Genomic DNA, 25,953 nt, shown 5'->3' on the forward strand with positions numbered 1-25,953 from the left:
CCTAATAGTGAGAGGCACCTAGGAATTGAAATGAATATTTTTACCTTGAAGACATAAGCAATTAGAGGGTGCAATGGAATTAGATGCCGTATTTCATTAATTTTTACTTTACAGACACGCCCAGAAATTTTAAATTAATTTTTAGAAGATGAAGTGTAACACAAAGTGATGGAGCAAAACGAAGTCTGGACTTTGCTGAGCTTGAATGTGGCAACATGGAGATTGATTACAACTTTATGCGCCAGCACTGGAAGGCACTGCGACGAAGGTTAGGTGTCCTTGCTCGAAGGCCTTCTCATCGCCTCAGAGTTCTCCGGTTTTTTAACTCTGTCACCTTTTTTCCCCTACGCTAGCGCCTTATCTCTCCTTTACTCCACTCCGCTCATACCTGCCCTCTCCCCATCTCCATCAGAGCGCACACGCCCATTGTTCCCGTAACATCCATCACCGAGGGAGTGGCATATAGCAAGCGATAGCCAAAACAGCGATAAATGCTTCATCCCCTCCGCAGCGATGTCTGCTACTGCTTCATTTTTTTAACTAAAAGTTCGTGATTCATTTTTTTTAACGAAAGTTCGCCTACTTAGTTGACGCGACGGCCTTTCATGCAAAGTGGTCGTTGAGCGATAGAAAATTTTTCTCCGGGTAGATTAACACGGGGCTTGTGTTCACTGACTTAATCGTCTTAACCTTATCCAGATCCTTCACTGTTTTAAAATTCATACTCTTTCGTTTTAGCTGATGGAAATAATTAACATTGCATTTTTTAATAAACAATTTGTTGTGACATTTTCCTTATCATATATTTTTGCCTCTCATGGCCTGCTGTTATGTCGAATCACGAAGACTAATGAAATTTTCAAAGACGTTCTCTCCGAAGCTCTTTCCGTTTTGAGCAGCACCGAAGCAATAACATATGACACTCGCTGGAACCCTTTATTTAAGAATTATTTTGCAATTAGGCGATTTTCCTGGTGGCAACGGTCAAGGTTGGTCAATGATCACTCTTACAACGAGAAATACATACATACACGCACTATAAAAACAGATAAGAGACAAAATTTTCTTACATACAATGACACTTCCACCTCACGTGCAAACAAACTTCCACATCACGTACAAAATGCCGTCCACATCACATACAAACAATATTTTAATAACTACAATGAAATTTATCACCCAGTGGCTGCTTTACATTTATACTTAAAACTTCTAAAATTGGATGGGAAGGGCTCAAAAAAAAACCTCCAGCCAGCTGGTTCCAATAAATAATAGTCCTATTTAAAAAATAGTATTTTTTCTTATTTGTTTTTTGCGTTCTTATTTTTATTTTGAAACTATGGTCGTTTTTTCCCTTAAATTTAGGCTTTTCTATTTCTTTCCATAAATCTTCCCACGCTTCGCTTAATTTAGAGCGAATACACGAGGAGAAATAGATAAATGATGGGGAACCTATTCTTTGTTCTCTTATTTTCTCAATCGGCTTAAAAAACATAGGTGAACATGTTTGCAATTATATCTTTATGTAAAAAATATCGTGTTAATTTTCCCTTTCGCTGATATTTAATTTGAGCTCAAGGAAAAGCGGGACTGAGGTGCAGGATGTAGTCATAGCTACATGCAGGTTGGTTCCATTTCGTAATTCTTTGCCACAGGCTAGTAGAAATCCGTCCGAAACAGTTCAACGAAAATATTTTGCTTCTAAGTTATTCTGAACTAGGTCATGAGCATGCCTTGCGAAAAAGAAGGATAAAAATTCACATAGCTTAGCACATTGCGATCACCCGATGAATGCTCCACTCTGAAGTACTTTTACTACATACACACGGATCCACAAATTTTTTCATAATTTACCAACAAAATCTCATTAAAGAGCAAAATGAAATCGCTGAGGATCGATTTTGTTTTTACTAACTCATTATCTTAATTAAGAATTGCTATGACATTTCTGTTCGGGTTGAGAAATCTGCGTTAATCAATGCAAGTCTCGAAAATGTCTTCTCTTTTATTTCGGTCTCACCGTTATATTGTAAATTATATTATATGATTTCAAAATATTTGTTATTTGATATTTTCCTTTGAGAGCATGATTTATTTTATGCATGCTTCTCATTATGGAGACGTGCGATGGCTTTTGACCTCAGTCTGAAGGGAAATTATATCCCGAACCCTACTGCATCTGCGCGTTAATGATCCCATCAAGGTTTCTGTGACCACTGATGGTTATTATTACGGCGTTTTTCAATATACGCTGCTCTTGGTCGCGTTGGCAATCTGGTTTATAGATTGCTATAATATTAAGAGAGTAACACTCCTCAGTACTATGCGTGTTTCAGTGAAGAAGGAGCTGAAAACAGGAAGTGTTGGCACTGGTCTGGCAACTTCGAGAATAACAAGTGAAGGAGGGAATCTTTTTGAACCGTTAGCTTGGTTTTATGAAGCATTTTGAAAGAGGATAGATGTATAGATAGTGGTGGGAATTAAGACAAAATGGTCCTTTCTTCCATTAAAGTCATCATTGTATGCGTAAGCTTAAATACATTTAGATAGACATACATTACGCACAGATTTGCATGTCTTAACAAATATATATATCCATGTTTACATAAATATACATGTATAAATTTTAATATGATTGAAAGAGAAGGAGGAAAGGAAAATTCCGATGTTATGATATCCAGCACGTGTTCACGCGCAGGACTGCTAAATGACAATTCACTTGGCACATTGACAAGGACAATCTATTACCTGTTTCCCTGAAAATGTGAATAAGTTTAGGTATACGAGTAGGCGTATATGTAAGTTAGCGGTTTATAAGCATGTGAATCGTCGTCTATTCAGGAAACTATTCATGTGAAGCGATGATAGAAAGTAAGACTAAGACTTTCAGAAAGGCGGTAGATGAATTTACTTGTGATACTGTGCGTACCAAGGGAATTAAATAGGGCCTAGCATTGCATCAATAGATCGAAACACACTCATATATAGTAATAAGAAATGTAGGCTCTGGTGCGGACAAATTGGGATACGTATTATTTTTTCCCACTAACAATTCACGGTCAGAGTGGGAACAAGATTTAACACCCGTACAAGGACGCTCAACAAGCTAAATTGCAATCTGAAATCCCTATTCACCTGAGCACCACAATCATCTCAATAGGTGATAAAGAATGGTGCCCTAACCTCATATGACGGATCGCAAGGCTATTTTAGAACGCAAAATTGGCTATCTGAGGTGGCTTTTCTAAGATTATTTTATAAAACACCCACAAAAGTAAGTACACTCCAACCGTTTGATACGTCAATGCACAGCCACTGATTCACCAGCCGACACCATCAATCCTTTGACCGATACATATGAAAGGGAGATGATAATAGGGATCGACCCCTTCACCGAAGTTTTCTATTAAGTCACGTGAAATAAAGACGTTAAATGAAGAGTGTTAGAAATCTTGGCTGAAAAGTCAAAGCTATTCTCATTTTCCTATAAATATTGTCAATCCAAATAGGTTCTCGCTTGAGTACCCTTCCAGTTTTCTATTCACTCTTCCGTTGTTCATGGTATTCTTATCTTAATTTTCAACGCGTTTGTGGTCGGACTAATTGTTATAAAACTTCTACCTTTTTTCCCTTCTTCTGTTTTGCAATAGCTATCATTATACATTCTTCCTAAAGTCCGTCGTTATATTTTCTCGTATCCATACATGTATGTCATGTTAGGATGTTCACCCAGATCGAGGTATCATTTCCTTTAGTTTTTAAATTAGTTCCAAGGGCATGTATTCGATATCAGGTACTCGTATACTTGCGCGAAATTTATTTACTGCAGCACCAAATCGTAACTGCAAATAAATCCTCATCTCTTTTCATTTTCAAGTATTCTCTTTTCCGAGTAGTCAAGGCCTTCTCCAAAACTAAAGTTAGACGTAAGAACAGATTAATTTTGGTAAATCGTGGGTAAATTCATCTGCAATCAATGTATGTTCTTCTCCATAGCCTTCTATTTCATCAATGTTGGCATTATCTGCTGGATAAAATTAATTCAATTCAAAATTATCATTAAACATTTTTTTCAAGTGGATGAAACAATATCTACCTAATTACAGATGCCTACGGTCATAAGACAAATCCCCACTACTTAATGGCAAACAACTACAAAATCACTTAAGTAGCACGACTTAATTTTTAATATCAAGTAATATTCAACAAGCTGGGCATCAAGATTTTTCGTTCCATCTTCGACATTATAGGTTTTTTTTAATATTCACGCCTCATAAAACTCTCTGGCGTGCTACATACGTTGAAGAGAGCCTTAGGACTACGTATATCTCAGAAGAATTAATTATTATATTGGCAATGCAACTTCGTAATTTTTCGGTAGCGTAAATAGCTTCAATTAGTGCGAGAAGATATTCTGGAATATGCTAATTGCAAATAGTCACACAGAAATTTCTCTTGGTCGAGTACGTCGTAAACACCGCTCTATTAAAGTACGTATATGAGAATACATATAGTATGTAATTGACTTCGATGCCATCGTACTATTTTTGTCTCAAAAAATTTCCCTGCAACATCTAATATCAGTTTATTTTTATCAGTTGGTATTACTGTATTTGAGCTGCGTTTGTGTTTATTTTTCCATCTAAAAAGAGAAGCTTCAAAGTCGAAATCAAATATATAGTAGGTTAAAGTAAAGCGGCGGGCTAATTAGAGATTTGAATTTTATTAATTTGTGTGAAGTCAGCCATCAAGTGGATTTGGATGTTGCAGTGGCTAACGTACAGCCTTCCCACCGAGAGAGCCTGGGTTAGAATCCCGGAGGCGGTAGATTTTTCTAGTGGTATCCCGATCCCTACTTGAGGTGCTTTGTGGAGAGCACTTTGAGTGTGTACAACGTCCGTCGGATGGGACGTTAAACTGCAGACCCCTTGGCGCCTTTCGACAAGAGCAGGCTAATGCCGACGCCGGGTTTCTCTCCGCCCTTCCTTTCCCATCCATTCCTAAAGGCGCAAATGACCTTAGCTGTCGGTCGCCTCCCCTAAAATTACTACTACTCAGCCAATAACTGTTAATGAATTTTCCATGAATGAAAGTACTTAACGTCAAGTCTACTGGCTTTATTACTGGTGCTGGTGGAAGCTTCTAAAGACGCATATTATTTTTGCGCTTGGTCTTCTGAGAATTGATAATTAATCAGAAATGTGGATCGTTTATGCCGAGCATAGATATGCATTCGCGGTGTGCCATTGGCTCTAATCCATTCCCACTTATAGGATCTAATAAGTGCCTGCTTTGCCATCAAGGTCATCCCTTTTCCATTCACAGTGAATGACCTGGGTGTTGATGGCGGTAATTGAAGGAAAGAAGCCGTTTTCCATCGGCACAAAAACTCATCTGGTACCCTACTGAGCTTCCAGTCCCTTGCCAACTCTCAACACAGCCCACGCGTACGCTAATCGCATTCTCTTTAGAGGTCGGCTCACCACATCCGTGTCGTTAAGCAATAATTTATCCACCGCATGGGTCCCGTGAATAAGGATGGGATGCGACTGAATTCCGCCTCAAAACTCCTCCTATTCATTTTTTTCAGCTCCTTTCATTACAATGTCACCAAAACCATGACCCGTTCGTTCTTCCTCCTCTTCTCATGCACATTCCCTCTTACCTTCTCTCCCGTTCAATTTTCCGTACATCAGTAGGGAGAGGAGAAAAATGGGACCAAAGCGAGCGGTGAGCTAGGAATATATTCATCTCACCTCTCCCCTCCCTCCCACTAAACCCTTCTCCATCCTCAACCATCCGACCCATCCCTCTGCAACCTCGGCTCTATACGACTACTTTATTCTCTTCGGCGCTTGTCGGGAACGCGAACGGAAAGGAAATATCATTTTTTTGCCATCGACGGTCTAAAGATGGAGGATGCGTATTTTTTTATACCAATTCCTCACTCCCTTTCCCCTTCTTCATCCCCTGTGCCTCGTGCGTCGTGATTTTTTTTTGGTTCAATTTATTCTGACGTGACTTGGAAGTGCCCTCGGAAGTTTAAATTACTTTCACGGGAAAAGCCACTCGACTGGGGGGTCGTTTGATGTCACGAGGTCGTGTAACTCGAGCACCTCCGTATACACTTGTATATTTTTATACACTTGTTATGCCTACCACCGAAATGTTTTCATCCGACTCTCACGGCAAGTCGATAAATACGATGCAGGGATGTACAGTAATTCATTTGGGTGTGAATTTCATTCGCATGGCCGGAGAGATTCCCGGTGTTTCAAAAAGTAATACCCTCGCTCACTCAGCGACGTGAAAGCCACCACTTCGAAAATATTTTCGTCTACTTCCAAAAAGTGATGAATTTTGTTTATTTCTATATCCACTATCCCGTTAATTATTCTCAATGCCTTCCGCCTCACTTCAGGTTATAGCCCTCACATTCGTACGAACTATAACAAAAGGATTTTGTCAATGTCAGATTCTGGCTATAGCCATTTCACGCGAGCACAATCCTAAATTTTTATAATACTAGTCTCCTGGGCAGTGTAGGTTTTTTTCAAAATGTCAAGGGGCCAGGAACTGCTACGTCCAGCCAATCAGAACACGAAATTACACTAATCACGAAATGCTATACTTCGCAAGAAAACATTTTTTTGCGCCCAATATTTTCTACTTCTCTTAATCCCGTCCAACATGCCTAATCTTAACCTCTCACTACCTCGCTTATTCAACATTTTCCCCTCTGCATTTCTATTTAAATATCTTCTGCATCCCTTTTTCCTGCTTTCTTTGATTCTCCCAACAACCTTCTATTCTTCCCTAATAGGCTTCCACTTCGCTTATTTAACATTTGCCTACTTCATTTTCCTTGTTCCCCTTACATCTATCTCAAAGCCTTCAATGTATGCCATTTCTCTCGCTTAAACGAACAAGCTTCTGACCCATGTCTAACTCCATACTTTATCACTATGCTCCATTTTTGAGTTTTCACTGATCTTTACTCTCCATATTTACTTGAAGTCTATAATCAACTTCCTCCTCAGTGTAAGAGCTTACTGCTAGAGGCAGTCAAATGAAAACCGAACCCCTGCCTTTACTCACAAACAGCGCGAAAGGTGGAAATACTGTTTTTACGTATCGATACTGCCATCGCTTTGGTAGGAGAACTGCGTAGTGAGAACTCACAGGCTCACTCATTTGTTAGGTGATGTCCTCGTTGGCGGGCGGACTAGTCTAGTTTGTTCGTCCGTTAGGTTTTCATTTGACTGCCCCTCATATACGCTCTTCAAATTTAATGCTTAACTTAGCCTGCCGTTCTCCGACACATGGGACTGTAAGAAATTCTGGTATTATCTTTTTTATAAGGTCAATTTACAGAATTAGATCACTTGGTCAGAGGTTACCTTTTTGATCAAATTAGCATAATGCTAAGAAAATGATGCTCTTCATCGAAATTCGGGGAGAACAATTTTTTATGTTACTCGCCCGTATCATTCCAGTGCGCGCATCTTTTGCTGAATTTTGATGTGGCCACAATGAACCCAATTTCCATGATAAGAAAAAACTATAGCCTTGCTTTTGCCTTGTAAAAACTCTCTCTTCTCACTCTTAATGGAGTTTGTCTTCACTTTTGCTTTGCATCTGGTCTCCAGCTCCTCCCCTTTCCCCAAAGCCACATGGTACTTAGCCGTGTCCATTTGTTCGCAGATGATCGCTCAGGAGAGAAGGCTGAGCACCAGTGCATCACGCACAATGGCCGCCATGTCGTTGGGTTTCATCGTCATGGTTACACCTTGGACCATCCAGGAGGTTGTGGCCGCCTGCACGGGCTCGAAGGTTAGTATCATTAAAAGCCGCTCCTGACTCAAGTTGACGATGATGCCTGTCGCCTTAATGCGGTGAACTCCCTCCTTTGCCTCCATATAAATTGTGATTTAAAAGGAAATCCTTGTTGAAGAGTGTATAAGTAGAATATTTTAACTCACATGCCAGTATTTCATGGATGTTCCCGCGTCCAGTCATCTGTTATAATATGCTTTTCCTTTTTGAATATGGTGTATTTCTTTTTTTATATACACGGCTTTTTGAAATGCACTTGATAAAATTCCTAGTGGCATTTTCCATTAAAAAAAACATGATTAAATTCACAATTCGTTAATTTTTCCCATCTAAACTCCCTTTCTAGAATAAATAATTGATTTAACAACTATAAAATTAACAGAGTCATTATCCTCTTTTTCTTTAACTGGAGCTATTTCCAGCTAAGAAGAACTAATTTTGGTCATAAGATGTTCAGCATGAGGGTAATTTTTGTAAATTAATCACTAAGAAATTTGAAGGATATCATGAAACTAAGTCATACAAACATGATTAAATTCAGTGCTCTGAAAATATATCTGCATTTATGTGAAAAATTTCATTTTTCCATTCAAATTAGAAATCAAATTCATCTGGTACTATCCCTTTATTCTTCTTTATTGGAGCATAGATAAGTTAATTTTTAGGGAATTTTAGAGGCCTTCTTTTTCACCCCAATGCTGTAGTAGGGCCTATATTCAAGGCGAAATATTTCCAACCCGGTAGAATTAGTAATGAAATCATGAAGTAATTCTGATGAATATTATTTCTAATTTCGTCTTCTTCAAGCTCACTCAGGGCAATCTCGGTAAACTATATTTTCAAGTACAATTTTCATCGAAGTTTCAACCTTACTAAAATTTTTCCTATAGCCATGAAGTAATTTGCTTGCAATGTTATGCTCGCAAGTCCAGTGAGAACGAGGCAACCGTATTCAAATTTAAATTCCTACTTGATACACTCGGAATTAATTTTCTGACTGAAAGTCTCTTTAATTTATATTTGCTTTTGAGATATAAAATTCATCAAGTATAAAACGCTTGCACATGCAGCATTGTTTGGGGATACGAATAACTACAATGGCGTTTTTATTTCATTTTCTCTTCAAAATAATTACCCTTTTGAAGAGGAAAGATGGAACTTTAAGAATGCCATAGTTCAAACGATTTTGAGTCAAAAGAAGGGAATCCGTCGCTGGTAACAGTCTATTTTTCAGCTAACTTCCAGGATATGAATGGTCATAAAAAAAGTCTTAAGTTTTCAAACAAACGTATAGATATTTCAAATGAGAAAACGTGCGAGAACCTTTGTCCCCTTCTTCGCGAGAGCCTGTTTTCTTCTCTTTAACAATTCTTTCATTTAAAGTTTCAAGTTAAGCCATTCTTCTTACCGTTTCCTCAGTTCCGAGTTTCGTGATCTGTAATTAGGATAATACGAATATCTATCGAATCGTATACATGATGCTAAATCTTGGGTAAATAAATGCCAATCAACGTTATACAAGTGCTATTGATCTCAGATTTTCCCGAGCGGTATCCAAAAATTACACAGGAGTAAATCATATCAGCTATATTTTTATTTAGAATTTTTTTTCTATGCGCATTCCCTTTGAAATCACCGATAGCATCAAGTTTTTGGCCAGTTTCGATGAAGCAAACAGGTTGCAATTCATTAAATAAAGGAACTACGATTTTTTGCTCACCCAATTAAAGCGTAGTTCTAGGGTTCAATCTGGCATTTATTTTTCGTTTGGTATCTCACACTCCCTACTGATTTTTTTTTCAAGTCCGTTTGAGTAAATTACAGCAGAAAATTTTCCTCCTTGAGGAAAAACTTTATGCAATTTTAGGGGGCTTCATTTATTTCATAGGCTGAGGCATCCTTGAATTACGGACACCTATGAAAGATTGTTTTTGTAATTTAGCAAAAAAACGTACATACGAACGCTCTTCAATGTACACTGACCATAATTTTTTTATTTGCATTATTCATGGTAAAAAATTTAATTTTGGTACATTGTTAGGTTAATAAGTATTGTGGTATCTACTTCCTTGCTTTGACTCCAGTATTGCTTAAGTGGTAGCCGTAGTAATTTGAAGTATGTTTAGCTTGCCTACTACAACGATGGATTTAACATACAGAGGCTCATTGAAGTTTTGATTTCTCCTAAATAAATCATTAGTAAAGGGCTATGTACAGGAGGATAATGGAGTCTGCTCTTTCTAATTATATAGCTAGCAAATGTGTTTTCAATATTTAAAGAGGAGTGACAATTTCAAAAGAAGATTAGCCAGGATCTCCAGTCACTGCTCATATGGAAGTATACTGCAGCTGCAATTTTGAGAGCATATCATAATTTATATAGTATTATGCGCACTAACAGAAATGTTTAACATTTTATTACCAGCCACATGTTGATGACAGAAATTTACCTTATCCATGCAAGACTGCTCATTTCAGAACAACAGGACGTTCCCAAGCAGATTTTTTTTACAGCTGAAGCTGATCCTATGGATAATGTGGGTTTTATTTCCAGGGTTATCACTCCACATAAAACTTATCTACACAATTTTATCCTGAGAGCAAACAGCAAAGCTCTGTCTGGAAACCCAAAACTGAAAAAACTCAAAGTGAATGGAAAAAGACCGTCATGTCATTTTTGATATTCAAGGTATCAGTACATCGTTGCAGTGGACAAAACTGCAAATGGAACTTTGTATAGAGATGCGTTGAAATTTCTGCGAGGTCAAATCATTCGAAAAAGTCCTCATTTTAAAGCAACAGGCTGGATGTTGCATCACGATAATGCACAGCCGTGCATTGCAAATTTTGTCGCAAAATATCTCGTGAAAAAATGTGAATTGTGCTCCTCATACTTCCTACAGTCATAGCCCCGTGTGCCTTTTTCCTGTTAGGAAAGGATGATAGGAAGAAACACCTTTGTTGAAAATGTTTTTCATGACCAGCTGCAGTTTTGAAGGACGTTGAGGCGATTTTTAAGGACTTATCAAACAATTGTTTTCAGCATGTATTAGAAGACTAAAATGAGAGCGGGCAATTGTATTGCATTCAATGGAAATTACTTGAGAAGGAATATCAAAATTGTAAGAATGACCAAAGGCATGTCGTACGAGTTGTACAAGTGTTTTGTTTTTTTCGTAAAAAAATTATCAATCTTCGTTGAACAGTCCTCGTACGCTTCGGTTTCCATATCTTATAGCTGCTAGAATCTCACAATGATTTTCGGGAATGAGGAATAAACCTTTCAATTCATATGCATTTAATCATATATTTGTGATTTCGTTTTCAAATATCGTCTGTGTGCAAAGCATATTCATTTCCACATCATCATATAGCAAAATTTTTACGTTGGAATTATTTGTGCGTTTAAATGCACTAATGCGGAGGCTTGAGTAAATTTGGAATTCAATGTTTGATGCGACGGCATATTGTCACCTATACTCATGGGATATCTCTGTCAAGCATATTTCTCCTGGATACATTGAAGAGATATATTATATTTGTCCCTCTCTTTAATTGCATCACGCGGAAGTGCATTTGGGGAAAGGTTTTCCTAATTAATCTGACAGTACCATGATGAAAGATTTATATGTTTCTTTGATATGTTTTTTATAATTGTTTAATGAACAAACTAAACTTCCTCTTTAAGGTTCCGCCATTTGTGGACTTTGTCGCTACGTGGCTCGCCCTTAGTAACAGCTTTTGGAACCCTTTTCTCTACTGGCTCCTCAACAACAACTTTCGTCGAATAAGCAGGGAACTGTTGATTTCAAAGGTTAGTTATTTTTACTTAATAGACTAAATCTGTTGAGTAATTGGACAGTACTCTTACAAATAACAAATAGAAAAATATTTTCCAGTAAGATGTTCTGGGGTAGTCGAACTTATAGCCGAGTGATAAACAAAAACTTTTTCACAATACGTAGTCAGCTAAATTTATTTGAATACAAGTATTATTTTCAAGATAAACAGGTACCACTTTAAAGGCAGTCAGTTTTTCCCACAAGCATAAGTGTAGAAGCATGGGACAGGTTGAGAGTAAAATAATTTCCATCAAAAATGCTGCGCATTATACCAATGATGTTGAGAGTAGCTTCTCAAAAAATGTTCATAACCTGACAGTAACTTAATAGCTTCATGTAAATTAACCAAGGCTGCCGATTTAAATACGAGTACAAGAATTTTAAGAAATAACTTTTAGGATTTCGGATTATTGGTTTGCGAGGCAACCTTTCGATTCAAGTGACTCATCACATTCGTCCTCGTTTCCCAAAGATTCCATTCCGCCGGTGGTGGAGGACGCACGTGCGGCGCCGGGGCGTGGCCTCTCTGCCGGCCGACGGCCACGGTCCCCCACGGTGCTGCAGCGGCCGGCAGGCGGTCGTGCTCGGAGGCGGCCACGTCGGTGGGGTGGCGGGTGTGGTGGGCGGCGCCTGCGTTGGGGGTGCCGCCGCCCCCGGGGACACGCCCGAGTCGGAGGCGGTCGATGCCCTCGGCACCTCCATCGTAGCCAAGGACCCCGAGGAGGGCGAGAAACACTGGGGGGAGATCTTGGAGAGAACCGTGTCCAGCAACAGCCTTCAGGCATTGCAGAGGATCTACGGCGCACCACACGGCCCTGGGAGAAAGCTGCGCTACCAGCACCGGGCTCCGAGGCCCCTGCCGCCAACGCCCAAGTCCCCGGCGGACCCTTCCCCAGAGGGCGAGACGGAGTCGGCTGAGGACGAGAGCCCGGCACCGGCGACCCCACTGCCGCCACCACCGCCCCCTCCACCGCTCCCCCCTCTGCCCCTCCCGCACCACTACCACCACCTAGGAACCTGCCCGCACGCCAACCTCAACAACATTCACCCTATGGAGCTCTAAGAGAGGATGAGCTGATTATGAGTTGAGATGGTTATTTTTCGAGTGTGACGGCCGCGTCGTACGTTGCGTTCGAAAGAAAAAGTTCCGGCAAAACAGTCGTGAAGGGGAAAAAAGGGTAATTGGTTGCCAACCCAGGAACCCATTCCTAACAGTGAATGCCGACGAGTGAATGTCAAAAGCCATTTTCCTCAACGAGGCCCGAACATAATACATACTTGTATGAACCGAAATACTTAATAAACATTGAAGACACCGCGACACTAGGACACTCCAGCTTTTGAAGGAACTTAGTCTCCATGAGTCAACACGACCCGGTCATAATGACCGCAGAAAGGAACATCTCGAGCAATCACCGTCAATATGTTCATAATAATCGGTTCGAAATGTTCGGAACCAACCAATGCATGGAGGGAAAGGCGATGCGCCACGTAGGGGGAGGTTGAACCGTGCTGGAAAGGGTCAATCTGGAATCGACACCCCCATCATCCGTCCGACCGACATATTTTTGAGTTCCCAGTCAATGATGTCATCTTTCTCCATGTATCCGTGGCCGCGAGTGCATTCCGTAGTCTAAATTGCAATTGTATCCGAGATTCGCGACATGAAATGCAGTGATCGAAATTGCAGTAGGGTCCCTTGTCCCTAACTTCCGAGTCACGCCAAGCATAGCAGAGAGTTTTCGAAGCCATCAACTGCTATGAGGCGGTTTTCCACGCATCCCACTCCCCCACAAAGGGGCAGTTAAGCCCAGAATTAGCACCCCGCTCAAGCATCACTTAGGGGACGGACGAGAGTTGGATGACCAGTTTATCCCACAGAAGAGTTTCGTTGAAACGCAGCTCAGAATAGCCTAATCACATGAGAATGGATTAGCGTTTGTCGGATTCGTCATGCGTAAGTACCAAGCAGGGACAAAGCACTTAAAGGTTAAAAAATAAATATGTTTCGGCGATTGGGATTTACATATTATCTTTTCGTTATGATGACAAAAGGACCCGTCCACAATTTCGTCACAATATGGGTAGAATGGTCTGGAGAAGTGTGATCAAGTTTGGAATATAGAGGGAAACATTAAGGTTAGTGAGTTACGATAAGTCACACTTTTGCACAAGCGGCAGATATTTGCATAATAAACAAGGAGGCCGCTTAAAAATAAGCTATCTCTCTCTTCCCAATATTCAGGAGAACAGTTAATTAACGGATGGGAATATGCATCGATCTCATTTGATCAAATAATTCAGGGGATAATTGATTATGTGTAATTTAACATAAGGTGATTATGGAATTTCATCCCTAGAGCGGCATGAGTGGAGGCAATAAATGATCACACTAGGCGAAGAAGTGTGACCTAAATTGTGGATATCTCCAAAGTTGATTTTGAAATATTTTTCTACTACCCTGTGTAGCTATTCTGTCATGAATGGTATATATAGTGTGAATACTGGTTCATTTTCAGCAACATGTTCCTTGCGATACTGAGGTCCAGGTGTGATATCCTATTGCGTTGCTGGAGTCAATGGGGAGAGAGTAAGTGAAAATTGGAAGTGCTAGCGGTGCAATGATTGCATGGGCGGGGTGCAGGGACGAGACGTGGCGGACACTTGTCGGTGCAACGATCGTGCGTTAGGAATTTTTATGTCCGTGGGTAGGTGAAACTCCCGGGAATGCCGTTCTTTCACCTTAGTATCAGAAACGGAATCTGACGAAATTAAATTGTATCGCTCACGAAGTTCAGGTAAAAACACTCTTCAGGAATAATTTTCTTAGGAGAAATGACTAATTTTCACTATGGCGGGTGTCCTGAACGGTAATTTCGACAGTGGAATGCTAACACGGTTGCTTGCTGCAGGTGTCCTAAACTTTAATTCGGTTTTCTCATTGGCCGCGCATATGTGTAGACCCACAAATGGTCTTAATATCGACTTCTTGTATATGAATTTCCTGATTTCTCTTAAAAACTAAACGAGTATTACCACAAATAAGTTTGCATATTCCGGTGGACATAAACTTCTTAGTAGGTACATGGCAAAAGAATAATATACAGAGAAATAGCTGTAACTCTTTCTTATAACGTTAGTGCATGTTAACATCACTACCTCTGATTCCGTCTTTCGTAAAACATTACATTTGTTCTAGAATATGGTGATTGCTTAGGAAGTTTCTTTGAATATAAATATTACTCCTTGAATGCGATATGCAATATGTTCCTGTTTGCTATCAGCAGTAATAAGTAAGTGGGTATGAAATTATTTAAGGATAGTTGGGTACAATGTAGAATTTTCTCGAAGTATTCCGCAGTGGGGTATGTGAATTTATATTCAGGCTCTTCATTTAAAGTTCCAAACTCAAATTCCACTGCTTCATCGGTGGAACCTAAATGAAATGCGTTCATTAAGATGTGAATCCCGTCATATATTTTTGACTTAACGAACACTGAGTTTATTGATTATTTTTGACATGTTTTTGGAGTATTTATTCGCAAAAGGTATAAGTTTGAATAACTGTGTACGATCTGAAGCTCAAAGTGGACGTTAGTGGACATTAGGAACGCATTTTGATGTCGAAGTACAGGGTTCAAGCTAAATTTTTTGTTTAAAGTTCCAAAATATTTTGGGATTCCAATATCTCTTTTATTTGTGGGCTTTTTATATTCTTAGAGAATACATCATAAAATGTTTCTAATTTTTGAGCTGATGTGTCCCCATCGAAAGATACTCAGTATTTCTTAATCCTTGATCAGTCTTCGCCGATTCTCATATGCTGTAGCAACTATCAATAACTACCAAACGTATTGGAAAACCAAAAGTGTCGGATTGAAGAATTATATTGAAGAAATTAGGTTGGAAGTTGGCATTCAAAGATAATTTGAATACATAATTCCCCATGCTATGCAAAAATTAAAAATATAACTTAATCGCGATTTGCCTAAAAATTGGTTTAAATATACCCGATAAATGTCAATAAAATTGAGACGTATGTGTCTCCATTTTATATTATAGACATAGGCGAAATACAAATGCGGCATTTCTTTCTAATTCTATTTTTTGTGGGCATAAATATTAATTGTCGTTCGCAACCAACGAAACACCTTTTATATTAACCTAATTTCTGCTAACTTTCTCATAACCTTATAGACCCCGTAGGACCTACGCAATAAATGCGACGTTTTTGTTGGTACTTTATTACACGTAGTAGATAGGTAATACTTGGTGTAGTTTATCTCTGTAAATGCCTTGAAAACTGTATTTAACTATGATAATGAGATTCGCGGCGAACTTACTTTTCCATAGAGTATTGATATTTCTATTATACATAAAGCGCAAAACGCTTTTCAAATTCGAAAACATAATTTGTGCATCATTTTGGCAGTCATTACATAAATAGCAGTTGTATGTATATATTAGCCTCACAATACGATCCATTTTTATTGATAGACTCTTCAGCGTATTATTTGTATGTGGAAGATTCGGCTCAAGCTTACGGGCGAAATCTGAGAAACTGATACAATTCGAACAATCCTACGTCTAGAAATGCTTTACGGTACACTTCAAAACATTAATCTTGTAATTGCGATTTTGTTGTGTTTAATAATGAATATCCTTTCACGGGTAAAAAATATTCTTTCTAAATCGCTATTTTAGTCTGTATACCACGGGAGTGAACACGATTGCTATAATCATAGTTGTGGTATGGATTTGTGCATTCTTGTTTGGTGATATTTTGATATTCTCATCTAAATTCCATTACATTTACGAATACAGAAGTTATGCGACATACGAAGTGTCACAACGATTTACTATCGATTGATATTATAAAGAAAAGAGTTTTATTAATATGAAAACAATGAAATCAATCTTTCCTTTCGGCTATTTAAACACTAGATTTTTCGTACTTAATTATTTTCCGTCCTCCATTAGTTCCTGATAAAGGATATATACGAGATGTACATTTTCTCTATCTTCAGTTGAGTTTCCTTGCTGTGCCATATACCGTCGTGGAATCGCTCCAATCATTAGTGGCGCTTATTAGTTACGTAGATCCTTTAAGAGGGCTGCATTTATAAATGTAACTCTAGTACTACTTTGATATTGATAATTGACCGTTTAAGAGTCCAATATGTAATTTATTATTTGAAAAAATATATCTTACTTTAATCACATTGTTCTAGGTTCATGGTTAGGCTGACGTATGATAAATTCCAAATCAATATCATGTAGGTACCCGCCTGATCAAGAAAGTTTTTGCATATCTTCTTGTGGTGGAAACCTCTGCAGGAAATGGCAAAAACAAAGATGTATAAACAATTTTGAACGATGTACAAGATGAATGGTGAAGTTAATATTTAAAAAAATACTGAATGGTACCTTTTCATAATGCTTGATATGTGACCCAATAGAAACTAGTAAAGGCAATACTTTTCGCCCCTCTGAGCTCATTATACTACTTCAAATGAATCCTCTCTGAATAAACTACAATATCCGCAAGAAAAGAACAATAGATACTCTTAGTGTTGAAAAATCAAAAAATAAAAACTTTCCCACGAATGAATCACCGTTTCTCTCCTTTTAGCATGATTACCTCGGATATTTCAGTGTGTGTGAATTTTGTAGTGATTTATACGTGTTATAAGAAGAAATGGTCAAATATCGCTGCGGCATATGAGTGGTTTTTTTCTTGTGCCTCTCATGTACTAATGAGCGAAACATTTTACTTCATGAGACAATGGTGCTACTTCACCGGGGGTGACGTGCTTGCTTTTACCGCCAGGTAGAAGTGTGTAATGAGCAATAACACTGCCTTCCAGCACATTGTAAATCTACTATTTGTTGCATTCCCACCCTTCTTTACTTTTTTTGGATGCCAAATTTTGTGTAAATGTCAGACGGGAAAGTCTCTGAAGAAATGGATTTCTGTTTTGAAGACTTCAGACTTAATGGAGCGGTATGGTAAAAAAAATGTTTCCAAGAGGTCATTTTGGTTTTTGTCCTGTTCCTCTCATTTTCGTCGCTGTATTTTTATTTGCTTTGATTTTTCTCCAAAATTGATAATTTTATCAACAAAATTTTTTACATGAAAAAAATCGTTATGTTCTCAAATAATACGGCAATTCGTGCTTCACAATGATGCAATTTCATGAAGTTCTTCCGATGAGGAGTAATGAAAGGTGAATATTTTCTACCCTTTTTATGAGTGATCTGTGTCGTTTACGTGCCACGAAGAAATTAACCGTTTTAAACTGTTTGAATGTGAATACATTTGTGCTTAACCACTTGTTCATGATTCCTCATCCAATCAATCCGCAGAGACGGTGGCAAAAAAAAGACATTGGGGTCTTTCACGGAGCTATTGTAGGAATTAGAAATTTTTAATGTGCTTCTTGAAGTTCCTGAATGGTAGCCCCAAGCTCAGAAAGGTTATTCGTTCAATATAGCAGGAGATAACTCGGACGAATTCGCACAAATGTAATGGACATCTACTGTGAAACCTTTGGATGGTTCACCCTGAGTTCACCACTGACATTGATTTTTCAAAGCTCTCAAATGAAAAAATTTCATATTAATAGTATAGTGTTAAATTATGTATATAATGTCCCTCCGGGGAAATGACTTCAATTTACTACAAAACCAAAGAATTTCAACGTGTTTTTCTGCTTTGACTAGGAATGTGAGTTTGATGCTCAGATTTGTGTGTGTGTTTGTGTGTTTGGCGGGGGGAGTAAAAGATGTGCGTGTATTTGTTTTCAGGCCAAATATACATGTGTGTGGATTACATATGTATTTGAGCACGTCGTTATAAAATATAGGAATAGTGCCAAGGAACTGGCTGCCACCATTTGGCATTTGTTTCACTTCTTCCGTCCCCATTATTTTGACCTCTTCCTACGATCGTTACGCCACGCAGGAATGCAGGGTTAAACTCCATCCCTTCCCACGAAATATGACTTCTCTTTCTCTAGACTCGTCAAGTTTTTAAATGTTTCCAATTTGAAGTAAATTCCTCTATTTTTCTCCAACACTATTTTCCTCTGGAATGATATTCTTTGAGATAAATTACGGTACCCACCAGGGAGTGTGTGCATCATTGGAGAGAGTTAAAAGGGATAGTGGATGGATCGAGTAGTTCAGGAATTATTTATATGACTTTTATTCGGGTCAAAACTACAAGTATTAACTAAAATATCTCATATTTAGTATTTCCTGAAATGAAATGTTTTACTGATTTAAAATTTATATTGTTACCATCTCTTATATTTCTAGAAAAAAGAGTCCTACATCTCTTGGTTGTCTACTTTAAGGAATGTGCCATCTAAACAGAGAAATGATTGGGTTCAAGTGAGGTTAGCTGATGGTGGTAAAGTTATGAGCTCACTGGCTCTTCGTAATTTATTAAATGTGAACGGTGTGAACACAGTTGCATATTTGAATGCGTAGTTATAGATAGGAGCATATTTTCATTGACATTATAAATTAAAATTGAATTTTACTGCAGCCCATCCTTAAGTAGTTTTTATAGCATATGCATATTTAAAGACATCATATCCAATCGGAAGCGGCATTAAATATTCTTTCGATCAATCAATACCAGCCAAATTCGAAAACAATGATGTGGTTACAAGTAGTACTTCATCGTAACAACTTCTCACTCTCGAAGTTATACAGCAAATCGCTCGAGCCCTCCAGGGGCCCTTTTTCACGCCACTTCCTCACTTCCTTCTTCCAATAATAAGTCTCTCGGTAACATCTGGCGTTCACTGGAAAATCCCGCCAAACTCAAGTTTCTTGGTATTCACTGGATGAGATGTACCATTGAATGAGGATATTCGCGGTAATTTAAAGGGCGATTGACGCTCCTCAGCTTCCAGAATAATGGAACATCCGATGTGGAGGTGGGATGAGATGGACAATAGGATGAGAGGAACCCTTTGGCGCACGCGCTTTGCGTTCCACTAAGGCCGCCCATCGCCCTGGGACGATGTATTTGGATGGAAACAAATAACACAAAATAACGACGACACACCGGAATATGGCAGGCAAACCAGAACGAAATCAGCCGGTTATTGCTAATTCCATCGGCCCCATTTCACGATTTTCTGTTAAAAAAAAACTCTACACTTAGAAATATTATGTGACACTGATATTTTATCAATCAGCCTGATGATCGCAGTAGCATGATTAGGATTTACTAAATGATTACCATTTAAATTCAAGATTGTTGCAAAAATTTTGTGCAAAATGCTCTGCATTGACCTTTTTTTGTAGTGTCAATTAACCGCTCAGAGTTATTATTATAAAACGTTGAATAATCAGTACATTTTTCACTTTAATTGCATAGAAATTTAACTCAACTCCTGCTGAAATGGGTTTTTATGTATTTAAACACATTATATCTAAACAAATCGTATTAAATTCCCCACTCAATGAAAAATCTTTGATTTGCATAGAATATGACTAAATACTTTCCATATTTCATCCATCTAACGCATTTCACACCATATGTCGGTGCACTGAAATTAAAATCCACTCGAATTTCTCAAAAGAGTGAAATTATAGATATAGGCGCATACTAATGGCGGCGCAAAAGCATTCATTGTTGAATAGAAACACGGCTAAGAATTCGTGTCTCAATAGTAGGCTCCGTGAACAGTCCATAAGACAGAGACTTCACTGTCACCAAGAGCCTTTGCTAGCTTTCACTTCCTACGGCGGCATTGTACATTCTTTGGAGAACTGGCAACTTTAATAAAATGATGTCTCAATCCGTATCCTTCCACTGCAGCTCTTTCCGAATTTTTATGCTGACGTTCGAATTTTCCTGTTGTAGGAGATGAAAAAATGTCAATGAGTCAAAGGAATATTTTATTTATGAAAATACACAAACGAACAACTAAAGCAGAGGAGAAAGAGAAAGAAGAGGAATATCACGCCAAGCATTAGTTCCCATCGAAAGTTTATTGTCATCCATATATGATTACAATACGTCATGACTGCATCGTGAAAAGTTTCACGTATTTAACATTTCATAAGGAGGTTGGGTAAAAATAAGATGAGCTTAGATATCACGAAGTGCGCCCTCATCGAAGAAAAGAATACGTAGTAAAATCAAGTTGTCATATCGATCAATATAAATTATTAGCCTTTTTTATGATTCCGAAGATTAGTCATATTATTTTGTCGTGATTCCGATGCGAACGATTTTTTCTCTCCACACACTCGATCATTTTACTTCGTGAATTTGGATAATGCTGACGGTAAAGGATATTTGGGAAATTTTCCTCTGCATTTTAATTCCAAACAAATTAAATGTTCTACCACTTGATAATGATATTTAAATTGATCAAAATACGCTAAAATTGTACGATAACCTTTTATTCAACTGCTTTCTTAGTGACCGAGTAATCCAATGCAAATTTTGCCGTGAAATAAAAGTACACGAGCACAATTATTCCAAAATGAACGGCTCCATTATTAGAGTAGGATCACGTGAATATGCGCCCACGTCGATATTTGGGATTGGTAAAAATATCTCTTCGGAAATCACAGCGCCGGAGGAAAATAAATTTCACTACCTCTTGATTCCGATCCAATTCAATCGCTTTTCCTCCCACACTATTGGATTTTAAAAAAATACTTATTTCCCGATTCTAAATCGAAAGAAAGAAACAAATGAAAGAAGATCGGCTCAAATAAAACCATAGTGACATTTTATAGTTATCCCTATAATTCATAGAGTCTACCTTTCCCAACTGGACGTGCGATGTCTTCGGATGCGTTTTTTTTTGAGATCGTAAATATATTGGTAGTGCATTGGGTACTTCTTAATTTTCAGTCCCGAAGGAATGTTGCAGGGTGCGGCTTCAAAGAATAAAACATTAAAAAGTAGCGGATCGCAAGAGCACCTCTGCGCTCGAAAAATAATTTATTCCATCAATACGAGCGCTTGGACAACCCTGTACTCGTTGCCCTCAATTGTTGAAACGAACAAAATCCATCCCAACTGGATCGAAATGTGGGTACTGCTTGAAAACGACATAGCTACAATAAGGACACTTTTTTTGTTTACGAAAATCGCTTGAACTCCAAATGGAAACTTGTATGCCTACTAATCGATCCAGCGTGTCATTTTATAAAATTATCACATATATGCATCACGGTAATGATTGCCGGACAGGATATCCCGGTAATCCTGAAGTAATCCCAGTAAGCTTTAGTGAATTTTTAATCCTTCTCCGAGTTATACTCGTTGTATGGCAGCATAGCAAAATATGTTAATTCACTGACGAGCAGAAGCACATTCGCCATGAAAAAAATCATGGCTCGGCGGTTTAATTCGATTTGGTAAAAATGGGAAATAATAGCTTTTCTATGAAGCGACTGAAAACCAACTGAGTGGTTTACAAGAAAGTGAGCAAAGATCATAAATCTTAAATTTAGAGAAGGAAGCTTCTTATTCTTGAGAAGTACCTTGGTCCTTCAGCTGAATTTTTTCATCGCAATAGATTAATCGGATCAGTGTAATGCATGTCCCAATTAAAGAACTAACGACATTAAAATTCTAACATTTAATACAAAATAATAATTTACTGACATATGATACCCATACGTTTTTTGCTCGATTTTTTCTAACCTGACAAATGAATGTGTTCCACCTTTTCTGGTGAGTTGCTGAATGCAAAGTTAATAGTATATGATTGAAATAATCCTGCAATCATCTTTTTTTCTTTTTGGTTTTCGGTTGACAATGACATAAAGCAAAATAAAACTAAGTGATCTACATTTCGCCAACTTCCCACTATATTGTATCTCCAGCTACCCTCTTTCTGACAAACCCTCAACTAAAGACACGAAAACGACCTACACCCCCTCACTCAAGTCCAGAACGATTCCGTTCCCGAAAAATCCTTTGGTCGATGCCCAACACGGTAGCGGTTGAGGGTTGCGGCGCTAAGTTGTCGCGGTTCCATCCGTTTCCTTGAACCAATAGTCTCCCACTCTCCAATTCCCCTCGTTCTTTAATTCCCCTCTCCTCCCTATTCTCCCTTCATCTTCCGCCTGGGTCCCACAAAACGTAAATTGGAACGGGAGATAATTTCCCCTGGCGCACTGCCGAGGAACTCCTGCCGCGACTCGTCCGGGTCGCGCATTTATGGGAATAAAGCTGCAGAGATTGGGGAGGGGGGAACTTTGAAGCTGGGAGTGAGGCTCGAACCAGTTCCATCGGACCACGAGGCCGGAGCATATCGTATGTAGGTGCGTGGAAGAAGGATTACAATTTGGGGGCCGCATTAATTGAAATCGCGTCTCAAAGCGGTGTTTGCATTGGCATTTTGATGTTTGTGGACACATATGCGTCGATGGCGTCTTCGGGGATCTCTCGCAAGGTCTTCGTCACGGCTGATTGGATATCTTCTTTGGACGAAAAACGGGTTCCTTTCATGGCTGCCTTAATCTGAGGGAACAAAATGAAGTCTGCTGATGCGACGTCAGAACTAGAGGGGGGGTGAGGCAGCGTTGGCACCTGGTGTTTGGCCAGGAACTCGTGGACTCGGTGCGCGTTGTGACTAACACCTTGGGCACGAGCTTGGCGCACACTTTTCTCATCGCTAAATCTTCAGTAACAATGTGAAACACAATAGTGGACGACAAGTTAAGTTTATTGGTAACCATCTTGATTCTCAATCAACGGTCAGAGTCCAACAATTGTCGAACACGAGCCACATTGTCGGTGCTGCTGGTTGACGGCCGCCCAGAGCGTTGTTCGTCGTGAACCCCTTCCTGGCCCTTCTTATTGGCCTTCAACCACCTCAAAAATTGTGAGCAGGACAGAGCAGATTGGGCCTCAAAAATAATTTCGTTAGTATCCTCAAGAGATTTTTTTTAGTTTAGCCCAAAACTTAGCAATCACGTAACGTTGTCCGATCGTCGATTCCACTTTTTTCGTGACACGATCGGCGCGCAGAGGTTTACAATAACTGAAGTCCTGCCAATTCTACGGCTTGGAGAGCACTAAGACCGATTTCGCGGCAAAGCTTAGCGTCCCCCCCCATCAACTCCAAGTAGGTAAACTCCACTCCAACCATTAGCAGCGGCGCGGGATATGTAATGGCATTACTTTTGGAACGTACCCACATTCCACCCATCATCACACTTATCAACCTGAAGGTTTGATAGGTAAGGATAGAGTTCACCTAGTACCAAGCCCGACGGCGTATGAAATTTCCACATCAGGGTAGGAAGGTTGGCCAGCTCCTTTCCCTGTTCCATCTATGATTTCCCAAGAAGATTAGTTACCAGCAATATCAATGAGAGTGAAGAGCTTATGTGCCCAGAGGCATCCCCAGAGATCGAACCCAGTCTCATCGGTCATAACCCTTACACCCTACCCACTGGCCTATATCGTATAAACGTATATATATATATAATATTTACACGTATGTTCATACGTATACATATATAAACATACTCGGGAGAAGGAGGTTTTTGGGGGTTGCGGGCAAGGTGGGGTCGACGGGAATGAAAAGGGTGTACCCCCTAGCGGGCAAGGTTCAGCCCAGGGCCCGACCAGGCTCCGGGTCTAGGAGCCAGATGCAGGTCGTCTCGAGGGTATTGAGTTATAGCGGTAAGACCGAAGTGGGAATGAATGCAATAATTAACCCATCAAAACAATTGTTAAAAGAGGCCTTGTGGAGAACCTTGATTCTTGAAATGAACCTGGTATTAATATTAGACACTAATTACCCCAATCTTCAGTTATTTTTGTCTCTCCTCTGCTCCCAAAACCTTCCATATTATTTACACTCTTACAAAAAAATCCCCTCCCAACTCTTCCCCTCACAAGCCATTCCCCGCCTTCCCCTTTCCTAAGTTTGTATGTTTTTGTTTTTACTCGCAAATCCTATCGTGGTATACATTGTTATTCACATCCGAGAGACTTCATACGTTTATATGAATATAAATGATGTGGAAGCACTCACAAAAGTAATATAACATTTGGACGGCACGATAGAACACAAAAATAAAATAGATAACACGTGAAGAGACATATTTCAGAAATTTTAAGTTTTTAGAATTCTTTGGGGCCTTCTTCAGGTCAGACTCTGACCTAAAGAAGGCCTGAAGAGTCTCCCCTGAAGAAGGCCTTTATGGTCCAAGAGACTCTCAAGGGAATGATTATTCAAAGTTTTAGGAACAGAAAAACGTGTGTAGTATAATGTATGAATGTGACTGAGTCGAAAGAGGTTATGATAGGGTAGTAGAGTAGAAATTTAAAAAAGAAAGCACGTTCCCTTCGTACTACTTGACTTATCTTCATAGCACCCGTCCCGAAAGAAAAGGTGTCAAGAGCTTTTATGCATGTATGCGAGTAGTAGTAGTATTTAGGGGAGGCGACCGACAGCTAAGGTCATTTGCACCATAGGGGATGGACAGGAAAGGATGTAGGGTGGAGAGAAACCCGGCGTCGGCATTAGCCTACTCTTTACGAAAGGCGCCAATGGGTCCGCAGCTTAACGCCCCATCCGACGGACGGCGTTCTCAATCTAAGTGCCCTACACAAAGCACCTCAAGTAGGGATCGAGATACCTTTGAAAAATATTCAACTTCACCGGGATTTGAACCCGGACCCTCTGGGTGGGAGGCCAGTACGTTAGCCCCCGCACCATCTCGATCCCCGTACATATGTGAGCAAAGAAGCATTAGAGATAAAATTAGATAGATTACTCTTTTTTTCATCATTCGTAATAGATGATTTTTGTGTATTAGAGGGGGTCGAGATTGGGGCAAGGAATATCGTAACCCACGAAATTGTATCGCGACCTCGCATTTATATCCCAGTCGACATAGCAAAATATTGCGCGTCCTTAACACGAAGCTGACTTCATCCCTTATCTCCGTTTTGCTTCCATTATTTATTTTTGTAAACAAATAAAGGAAATCTGCACCGTCTCGACTCCCACATTGTTAGTCCCTCTGGGAGTAAAGAGAAATATATTTGTCCGCGGGCGTGAGTCTCCATCCAAAAATATAAGAACATTTTTCCCGAAGCCTATTCTTTGTCTCGTCTCCCTACGGCGTAAGGGCTCCCCTGTCCAGTGTTTTCCCAGAAAATTCGCTCTGAATGGATGGTGTTATACCATTATTTCGGCGTCAGAAAAGAATCTGACCGCGAGACTTTTGCTATGTCCAGGATGGAAGAGTCTCTGGCGTTCGTTCTTCG

General features: G+C 39.3%; 1 protein-coding gene across 1 annotated transcript in view; it reads left to right on the forward strand.

Moving 5' to 3' along the window:
• LOC139689614 (trace amine-associated receptor 8b) overlaps positions 1–12,741 on the forward strand; it is a 399,431-nt gene extending 386,690 nt beyond the window's left edge. Inside the window, exons 8-10 of the mRNA XM_071586785.1 lie at positions 7,705–7,833; positions 11,525–11,650; positions 12,151–12,741. Of these exons, the coding sequence (XP_071442886.1) occupies positions 7,705–7,833; positions 11,525–11,650; positions 12,151–12,741 (846 nt within the window). The remainder of the gene's footprint in view (positions 1–7,704; positions 7,834–11,524; positions 11,651–12,150) is intronic.
• The last annotated feature ends 13,212 nt before the right edge of the window (positions 12,742–25,953 follow it).

Source organism: Hetaerina americana, unplaced genomic scaffold, assembly GCF_022747635.1.
Source record: "Hetaerina americana unplaced genomic scaffold, ioHetAmer1.1.p SCAF_26, whole genome shotgun sequence".
In the NCBI taxonomy this organism is placed as follows: Eukaryota; Metazoa; Arthropoda; class Insecta; order Odonata; family Calopterygidae; genus Hetaerina; species Hetaerina americana.